The 9,350-nt window shown below is 43.7% G+C and overlaps 2 protein-coding genes across 4 annotated transcripts; both read right to left on the bottom strand.

Annotated features, from left to right (window-relative positions):
• Positions 1 to 1,094: 1,094 nt before the first annotated feature.
• Positions 1,095 to 2,442, bottom strand: fadd (Fas (tnfrsf6)-associated via death domain). The gene is made up of 2 exons (XM_047041628.1): positions 2,040 to 2,442; positions 1,095 to 1,577 (listed from the first exon to the last, which is right to left on the bottom strand). Exons 1-2 carry the CDS (start codon positions 2,332 to 2,334, stop codon positions 1,297 to 1,299), a joined length of 576 nt encoding a protein of 191 aa, XP_046897584.1. The 5' UTR covers positions 2,335 to 2,442; the 3' UTR covers positions 1,095 to 1,296.
• Positions 2,443 to 2,696: 254 nt separating this feature from the next.
• Positions 2,697 to 8,484, bottom strand: LOC124481560 (hatching enzyme 1.2-like). Of its 3 annotated transcripts, XM_047041617.1 has the most exons (12): positions 8,470 to 8,484; positions 8,292 to 8,381; positions 8,171 to 8,174; positions 8,042 to 8,093; positions 4,627 to 4,705; positions 4,441 to 4,513; positions 4,078 to 4,233; positions 3,736 to 3,856; positions 3,459 to 3,637; positions 3,198 to 3,279; positions 2,925 to 3,049; positions 2,697 to 2,816 (listed from the first exon to the last, which is right to left on the bottom strand). In XM_047041617.1, coding segments are annotated over exons 2-12 (948 nt in total). In that variant the 5' UTR covers positions 8,367 to 8,381; positions 8,470 to 8,484; the 3' UTR covers positions 2,697 to 2,814. The 3 variants fall into 3 exon arrangements, with proteins under 3 accessions (XP_046897573.1, XP_046897575.1, XP_046897574.1); XM_047041619.1 differs by lacking the exons at positions 8,042 to 8,093; positions 8,171 to 8,174; positions 8,292 to 8,381; positions 8,470 to 8,484 and adding an exon at positions 4,805 to 4,825 and having other exon boundaries at positions 4,627 to 4,716; XM_047041618.1 differs by lacking the exons at positions 2,697 to 2,816; positions 2,925 to 3,049; positions 3,198 to 3,279; ... (4 more) ...; positions 4,627 to 4,705; positions 8,470 to 8,484 and adding exons at positions 6,084 to 6,213; positions 6,397 to 6,521; positions 6,611 to 6,692; ... (1 more) ...; positions 7,389 to 7,509; positions 7,740 to 7,895 and having other exon boundaries at positions 8,019 to 8,093.
• Between the last annotated feature and the right edge of the window lie 866 nt (positions 8,485 to 9,350).

Genomic DNA, 9,350 nt, shown 5'->3' with positions numbered 1-9,350 from the left:
GATTAGCTGGGGATCTGTTTTGTCTTAATATACCATTAGGTTAGATTAGAAAACTATCTGAATTAGGAAATAATCAAAATAAAAGAAGCAGGTTATATCTGATAAAAAACAAGGTTAGCCTGTCGTTTTATGTGCATTTGCTTGAATGTTCGAAAGCTTAGCCTGGTTTCTCGAACAACTGTTATGATAATGAATTGCTCTCTGGGTTTCCTGCCAAAGTCAGATTAGAACAGCAAGTCCAAAGTCTATTTTTCAAGTGAACCTGGCATTGTGCTACACAATCATAATACAAATGAAAGAAATGCAGTTAAAAAGCACTTGGACTGATGACTTTCCCCTTTGCCTGAACAAGGAATTACATATAATATTTATTTGTTTCATAATCACACATTATATTCCATGTTTTAAATTGCATATCTAATCAGATAAATTCTTTGTAAAAATGTTTCTGTTGTTACAAAAATATGTTGTTGAAAATAAAACAATATTCAAACAAACGGATAGACTTGCCCTTAGCAACATCCAAGCTGGTGTACACCATTCAGTAGGAGCAGAGGGAAAAGGGGTATACAGGAAACAGGACATTTATACAAACAGCTTTGACAAAACGCCTGGCTCTATGTTGAGGTCTGCTGGTGTTAAGCTCCAAATGAACAACGCTCGTCTCCTCTGACCGATGCGCAGCGCGACACAAGTTGTTTGTCGGCCAGAAAGACCGCCTGATAGCTACTGGTCACCTCTCCAATTTGGCCTTTACCTTCAATAGTCAGTGACAACTAAAATCAACAGCTTGATGTTTGTATTGCAGATTCACATTTAGAGAGATTACTCCTTTCAGCTCTGAATCTTCATCACAGGACAAGACAGCGTACCAAACTGACCTGGATCAATCACAAAGATCAACTCCATTTGCTGAACTGAAGCTTTGGTTTCATTGCAGTGGGTGAGACAATTCAAATGCAACGTATCTGCAAATTGTAACTCATAGTCATTAAATCATAATCTATATCTTATAATGGGCAGAAAGCAGCACCCACACAGCCCAGTACAACATGACGACCACAAGCAGAATCATACTTCCCTACAATTACACATCCATTCTATTACTTTCTTTCTCATTCAAACATCCAAGCAAAGCAGCACCAAATAATCAGAAACAGCACACATGGTTGAGATGGAATTACTAGGACTCTGGGTAACCTATTAAGCCCCTTTAGTTCTCTCGCCTTTGTATCCTCCTCCTCCTCTTCTTCAAACTAATTTATTCCTCCTCTTCTCTTCTTGTCCTCTTCCTCCTCATTCTCCTTTGAGCTTTTCCAGTTCCTTCACCACCAGATCAGCAGTCAGGTTCAGGTCACAGCTCCTAAGGGCTCGTACAAGGTCATCCGCCTGTGCCTCGGCACCCTGGCTCTTCTCCCATACACACAGCATCCCTGCCACTTGATCCTCCAGGACGTCGCGGTGCTTGGTGACCACGCCGTCCAGCATGGCCTCTGTCAGGCCCAGCCTCCGGCCCAACATCCGCCACTTCCTCCCAAGCTGGGCCATGATTACTTTTCTTGCAGCTTTAAGTTTGGCTGGAGGTGAAAAAGCAAGAGCGAGAGCCATGTCTTTGATTAGATACTGGCTAAAGGAACGACTTGTGTGGTAGACTATAATCTTTGTCTATATTGGATGCAACATGTAACGCTATGTCTTTCAATTACGATAGTAGGCAACAATCGCCTGATTTATGTCAACACCTGTCATCATAATTGCCTTACTTTCGAGATTTTGCACAAAACATAACTTACTACACAAAAATAAATGAGTTATAGAACAACAGTGCATGTCATATTGCTGCCATGTTACAGTTGATATACAATTAGCGACGCCAAACTGTAGAGAGAAGAACAACACAAACCTCAGTACGGGAAGCCCGCGCCAAGGCTAACCTGCCACCGGCTGTCGGTTTTCGGAAAACAGTAGCTAGCTAGCCTAGTAGTAGTATTAGCACTAGCTAACTATCTTCACCCAGACAGTGGCATCTCTAGAGTTACCTTGTTCCGTTTTGTCCGGTAGATTTGTATGTGGTCCATGAGACTGACTTTCAAAGTTATTCAATGTCTCAGCGAGATCTTCCCGACGAATTTTGTTCAAAAGTATTTTAAGAGGTTCCGTGTTGTTAAGTCCAAGTTCTTTACGCTGCATCAATTCTTGAAAAAGTTTAATGCCACTGTCAATTTTCTCGAGACGCCTTTTCCCTAATTCTTGACAAAGGAACTTCATTTTTTCCAAATTGTCATCACGTAGATCGTCTGAAATTTTCAGTAAAACGCTGAAGAAATCAGTCATCTTGATCCAATTTTGAAGCGAAGGATTACAATACCTACACGGGTAGTCGAAACCAAAAGTAAGATTAAATCGTTAATTTCCTTGTATACGACCGGTTGACCTCTAGGGGCAGTATTGGATTACAAAAACATTTATCACAGTAAAAGTTAAAGCATGCTCTGTCATCGTACTCTTTAAGTCAATGGTTTTCTCTTTGTAAGACCTTTTAACTATATTTCAAGGGCATTTTGCTGTCTGTCCTCGTTAACTAAACATATATAAAATATGCAGTGTCGTTTTTGTTGTTGTCTAATCTATGGTTCTTCGTCTGAGCATAAAAAGGCATAATACAATATTTAACGTTTTGAATCGTACACAGATCGTTGATTTTATTTTTATTGTGTTGATCACACAGTCCAGATGGTAATAGGCTAAATGAATGTAGTGGGTACTTCAACATAAGTGGACTTCTCAGTCAACAGATGAAGGCAGATTAGATGTTTCTGAGAGGGAAAGAAAGGGAAAAAAGCATAAACAATTTAGCTGTTGAACCACATGATTTGTGTTAAAGTTAACTGAGCATCTTGTGAGGGCAGCTTAGATAAACTCACAGCACTTGTACAGTGAGGTGAGCCTGATGATGTCATTCCTGCTCATCTCAGTGGCTTCACCAAAAGCCAGGTTTCCGTTGGGGATGGGCACCATGGTGGGTTTGTTGTTTTTGGAGAAGGCATACCTAGAAAACCACAATACCCACAATCCACCACTCTTTATACAGCAGGGTGAAATGGATCTTGTTCTCAATGCTTTGCAAATCACTTGTTTTTAGGCTTTTAGTAGTTTGAGATGCACATTTAGAGATTACATAGGAATGTGTGACTGACCTATGGTACTGCATCACTGAGTTGTAGTCATAGGGAGTGCCCTGGTTCAGAGTGGCGATCTTGTCATAGGCAAACTTGTAACCTGATGGAAAGAGATAATTTTTTCAGTACTGAGAGGATTAAACATACTCATAAAGTGAGAGCAAGCTAACAACACAGAAAGAGACTGATAAAGAGAAACAGGCACGTTGGGAGTAGGTGAGAGTGAGAGAGGTGGACACCAGATGGAGAGGACAGAAGTGTTGTTCTAGTGTTACTCACTATCTAGGATGTTTTCCCAGTAGATCCTAATGTGCTTGTCCCTGTCAGAGCGGGTCTGCTCGTGGTTGAAGCCCAGGGCGTGCAGAAGCTCATGCTGAACAGTGCCGTGGTACAGGCAGCCCTGGCGATCCAGAGACACAGTCTGGCCACCACCACGGCGACCAACATAGGAGGAGCACCTGCGAAGAGGAGAAGAAGCCACTGGAATTCTAAACCTCAGATTATAAATTGTAGGTGATATGTTGTTTATATGGTAATCTGTAGCAGGCTGACTGACCCGCTACGTGGCTCAATGCTGAGGTAGTCCCTGTCACTGTTGCGGTAGGGTCTGAAACGTATGCAGGAGACGGAGGAGAAGGACTCCAGACCTCTCTCAATGATGGACCTCTCCCTGGAGGCTGGCAGAGGAGAGAGGAGGATAAAGCAGGAGGAGGAAGAGTGAGAAAGGAGGCATAAAAAGGAGCAGGTAGAGGAGCGGGAGACCGATTTATCAAGGGGGAGGAAGAGGGAGGGTCCGTAAAAAAGCCTCAGAACAGGCCTGCAGCTGACGGGGGTTTCAAGATATTTGTCATAAAAGTACATTCCATCTGGAGTATAGCCATGCAGTACTGTTACATACAGTACTGGTTGGAGATGTAGTAGGGAACGTAGACCTTTCCGTCTGTAAACTTTCCCCACATGCAGCCACGGGAGGTGCAAGGATCAGCGTTCCTCTCAGCCTCGGAGTCCACAGCGATGTCACCCTCAACCAGGATAGGTCCACCCAGGTCAGGGACTGGGGGGAACAGAGCAGAGGAATGACAGTGGGTAGAAGGTAGTCATTCTAACTAATGAGAGAAGCATATGTTAGAGGATTAATAGACTCTAACCAATGGGGAAAACGGTATGTTAGGGGGGGTCCCTGGCCCCAAAACGTTTGAAAACCCCTGTGTTAGAGAACTGGCAGACTCTAACAGTGCATGTTGAGAGTCAGCAGTCTTACCCCTATTTCTATTGGCTCTCTCCAGCAGCACAGACACAGGCAGGCCCTCTGACAGTTCGACAGAAGTCTCTTCCTTCAGTTGACAGAAATGCAAAAGAAGATATGAATATGATATTAATATTAAGTTATATTAATAGGTGTAGCTGTAGAAATGTTTCTGAGGTGCGGTGTATCCAGCAGGTCTACCTTCGTGAGCTCCTCGGCCCAGACAGAGACCAGCAGCAGGACCAGGACAGCCCAGGAGAATCTGAACACAAACATGTTGCTGCAACGGACCTGCAGAACATCAAAAACACTTGTCAGATGTGGTCAGTGGAAACACTTGCATACAGCACTCTGCCCGCTGTCTGGCACAAAGACTCACCTTGCAGCTTCTGCAAGTAGGTGTGAGGAAGGTCAGTGCAGCCAGCCTCTTATATGGTTCCCTCAGGTACACGTGTCAATACCTGAGCAGCCCGGGAATCCCAGCATGAATCATCAGGTGGTAGTGGGAACACCAGAGTGCTGATGGGTCAATTTGTTTTATCGCTTTTGACCTAACCAAAGAGACTGGTTGTGGTATGTTTGATTCAGTTAAGCATAAGGGCAGGCGCCCCGGTAGATCACCAGATAAGTGCATGTAGGGGGGGGTTAGATGGCTGAGCGGTTAGGGAATCGGGCTAGCATTCCGAAGGTTGCTGGTTCGATTCCTCGCCGCAAGGCCTTCACCCTACTTGCCTCGGGGGAATGTCCCTGTACTTACTGTAAATTGCACTAGATAAGAGCGTCTGCTAAACGACTAAATATAAATGTAAATGAAACGTGTCAACTGAGTCTTTACCACATCGGCCACAGGCCTTAGCGCAGCAGTTCATTAGTACATTTAATGGTAGATCTCTCGACTTCTCTGAGTCATACAGCTTTCTGGTCAACAACTTATATAAACTTAATATTGAATGATAATTGGATGTAGGCAGTGCCAATTGTACTTTGGATATGTATTTAGACACTGTATATTACTGCTGATTTATTCACATGGCTTTTTATCGTTTTTTTATTGCTTGGACTCATGCCATCAAAAATAACTTTAACTTTTAACAACATTCTTCATCTGTAGTTTTCCAGTCTGAGTTGTAAAATATATGCAGGTGGGAACTGAACATACTCTGAAAAGCCTTGGGAAGCCTGGGAAACCCAGCATATGTTTGATGGGCACACAGCCACATCTTGTTTTTCATAGCTCTGAGTAGCTTCTGTTAATATTCACAGATCGGCCTTTGTGAAGGACATCGAAACATGTATTTTGTTTAATGGATTCTGTTACTAGCCTGTATCCAACATAGACTCAACTAAGAAACCTTTAGGATATTTATCAACTGTCTATACCTGGGTGTTGAATAGAATAGAACATTTTGAATGATAGTCATGTATGATTGTCTGGATGTCATGTTCTACTTGGGAACTGAGCTGCTATTTTGTTATTTCTTAATGGTACACCTTTTAAATGGTGGTTATACACAATGTGAATTGCAAATATAAGTATCGGACAATTTCACAGTGTATGGTGTGGATAATATCTTGTCTACATCCATGTGAAACTGGACATGACATAATATTGTGCTTGATGAAGTAAACACAAATGTATAATAATGAGTACAGTCCCATTTCAGATTTTCTTTGCTCAGATTTATTAGGTTGAAGTTTTGAATGTAAAGTTAAGTCGTGAAATTAAGTTGTTTCACGGGATGTCCGCCACCAGGGGGCCTTGAGTCCACGGAAGACCTCAACGCATTTCTAAAGGAGGGGGAGAAAAAGAGAGATAATCATTCAAACTATCTCATGTTTTGCAACTTAACATAGAGCTGTTGAGTTTGACGTTATATTGCATGGAACAGTTGTCATGTATGTAAACCCTCAACCTTCCTCTTTGGTCTCAGGGTCGTAACACAACTCTGTAAGCTAGATCCGAGAACTCACAGCACTGGTAGAGTTTGTTTATCCTGGTGATGTCGTTTTGGCTCATCTGGGTGGCCTTGCCGAAGGAGATGTTGCTGTTGGGGATGGGCACCATGGTGGGCTGTCCATTCATAGAGAAGGCATACCTAGAAAGGACATTTCCACATCAGAATGCATTATTCTCTGTGAAGCAAACCAGGGGTCACAGCCGAGGCTCTATGTTGGTGTGTGCTACCTCTCATACTGCATCACAGAGTTGTAGTCATAGGGAGTTCCCTGGTTCAGAGTGGCGATCTTGTCGAAGTTGTACCTCATGTCTGGTAGACAAATATATGGATAGATACAGACGGGAGGGGAAGTGAGGAGGAGAAAGATCAGATTTGTTGAGTGAGCGTTTTATGACCATAGTGTAAAATTAAAATCAAGAGATGTCGGATGGTGAGGAGTGAATGACAGACAGGTTGATGTTGTGTTTTTCTCACTATCAATTACGTTTTTTACCAGTAGACTCGGGGGTGCGACCCCCCTTTCTGCACTGCAAACTCACTAGACTGGACGTTCTGCAGCAACACCCTAATGTGGTTGTCCCTGTCAGAGCGGGTCTGCTCGTGGTTGAAGCCCAGGGCGTGCAGAAGCTCGTGCTGAACAGTCCCGTGGTACAGGCAGCCGCTGCGAGCCAGAGACACAGTCTGGGCACCACCCTGGCGGCCAACATAGGAGTAGCACCTTGGCGGGAAAGAGGAGTAAGATGGAGAGGGGAAGGAGAAAGGGGTGGACAAAATATGGTAGGAGGAGGAGAAGTAGCCAATGGAAGAGGAGCATTAGAGGATAAAGAGGAGGAGGAAGAGTTAATGAAATAGGGGGACTTGTGAGGGAGGTTGCTCAATAAGACAGCCTACTTAGCTGGAATGCAGGACCATTGTTTTGTCTGAAGTGTTTACACTTAATGATACAATTTGGAAGATGTTATTTTACCATGGTAAGCTGCTGCATCTGATTGGATAGGGACTCACCCATCGCGGGACTCGATGCTGAGGTACTCAGAGTCGCCATTCTGGTAAGGTCTGAAGCGGATACAGGAGACGGAGGAGAAGGACTCCAGACCTCTCTCAATGATGGACCTCTCCCTGGAGGCTGGCGGAGGAGGAGAGAGGATGTAAAGGAGCGAGGAGGGATAAGGAGTAGAAGACAGGAGAAAAATGGACAAGGGGGATGGAGGAGGAGGGAGGCAGAGACCAGGTTGGGACGGAGGACAGATCTTCGCTAAAAGCTTGTTGAGGTTTTATATCTGCTGGTGTTTCTTGTTCTCGAAACCATTCAATGATACAGTAGCTGTATCAAAGTGTCCTTAGAAGTGTACTTACAGTACTGGTTGGCAATGTAGTAAGGAACGTAGACCTTTCCATCGGTCCACTTCCTCCACAGGCAGCCACGGGAGGTGCAGGGGTCGGCGTTCTTCTCAGCCTCGGATTTAACGGCAATGTCGCCACCAATCAGGAAAGGCTCATCAATTTCAGGGTCTGTGATTGGTGGCGTGGGAGCGATGCAAGAGACATCAGGTCTAGCCAATGACAGTTGTGAGTTTCAGAAGACAAAATGTACTGCAGCCAACAAGAACTGTTTTTGTAAGTGGTCAGACTTACTCCTGTTCCTATTGGCTCGCTCCAGCAACTGGGACACAGACACTTCCTCTGATTTGTCCTCTACCACAGCATTCTCTATGAAGAGCAGAGAGATTAGTCACAATTCACACTCAACATGCAATCAAAGGAAGCCAAAATAGTTACTTTCTTACCTTCCTCCAGAGGACAACACAAAAGGGTTGGGGAAGAAAAAAAAGAAGTTAATATGGCATAATTAATGTTCTATAAATGGTGTCACTTCTGTCTCTTCTGAACAGTGTCCAGCAGGTCTACCTCGGTGAGCTCCTCGGCCCAGACAGAGACCAGCAGCAGGACCAGGACAGCCCAGGAGAATCTGAACACAAACATGTTGCTGCAACGGACCTGCAGAACATCAAAAACACTGGTCGGATGTGGTCAGTAGAAACACTTGCATACATCACTCCACCCGCTGTCTGGCACAAAGACTCACCTTGGCGCTTCTGCAAGTAGGTGTGAGAAAGGTCAGTGCAGCCAGCCTCTTATATGGTTCCCTCAGGTACACGTGTCAATTCCTGAGCAGCCAGGGGATCCCAGCATGCATAATCAGGTGGTAGTGTTCCCCCCAGGTACACCTGTTGATAAAGATAAGCACATACAAGGAGGAGGGGGGAACATTAGAGTGCTGACAGGTCCATTTGTTTAATCGCTTCTGACCTGCAGATTTTTGGACAATCCAGAGAAAACATTGAACCATGGGGGAATGTATTAGCAATGTAACCAAACATGTTGACTACTTGTGTAAGTGCTTTAAACTTGAGGTCAAACAGGTGCTACTTTCCAGATGCGCATCTGTCATTTTCAGTCTGATGCTCCTTCAAATTGTTGATATTTTATAGGGATGCACCAAATCCCGATTTTTGGGGTTCTGGGCGAATCTAAAACCGAATACCGAATCCTACACCCATCCTCAGTCCATTAACACAGTAAACACATTAATGAAGGAAACAACGTCCACAGCTGTGTATTTTTTATTATTTTTACTGTAAAAAAAAAAGAATAGGCAACATTATGCCAGGAAGACAAGTGGGAAAAACTATTTTGACAATTATCATATTCTTATGTTTACCCTATCTCAAGATCCAATCAATATCCAAAATATTAGCCTTTTAGATTTCTTGAATTTCTTTCTGATGTTTCATACGCAAATGTTTTAACAGCGGATAGGCCTATGTTGTGTATTAGGGTCCTTGCCAGCACGAGACAAATTGGCATTGCAAATTGAACATGCTCGACTTAGATCACGTCCTTTTTACTGCAAAACAACACTTATTCTGCTCACGAGTTCCATTTTTACATTTTTTGGTATAGATC

This window comes from Hypomesus transpacificus, chromosome 19 (assembly GCF_021917145.1).
Source record: "Hypomesus transpacificus isolate Combined female chromosome 19, fHypTra1, whole genome shotgun sequence".
Lineage (NCBI taxonomy): Eukaryota > Metazoa > Chordata > Actinopteri > Osmeriformes > Osmeridae > Hypomesus > Hypomesus transpacificus.
The sequence above is the reverse complement of the archived record's forward strand: the minus strand, read 5'-3'. Positions and strand labels throughout refer to the sequence as shown.

Coding starts and splice junctions, on each gene's coding strand:
- fadd (XM_047041628.1), bottom strand. CDS start 2,334: ATGACTGATTTCTTCAGCGTTTTACTGAAAATTTCAGACGATCTACGT. Junction 1,578..2,039: donor ACCGGACAAAACGGAACAAG/GTAACTCTAGAG, acceptor TTTCACCTCCAG/CCAAACTTAAAGCTGCAAGA.
- LOC124481560 (XM_047041617.1), bottom strand. CDS start 8,366: ATGTTTGTGTTCAGATTCTCCTGGGCTGTCCTGGTCCTGCTGCTGGTC. Junction 4,514..4,626: donor GGGCCGAGGAGCTCACGAAG/GTAGACCTGCTG, acceptor TGTCAACTGAAG/GAAGAGACTTCTGTCGAACT. Junction 3,638..3,735: donor AGCATTGAGCCACGTAGCGG/GTCAGTCAGCCT, acceptor TCCTCTTCGCAG/GTGCTCCTCCTATGTTGGTC.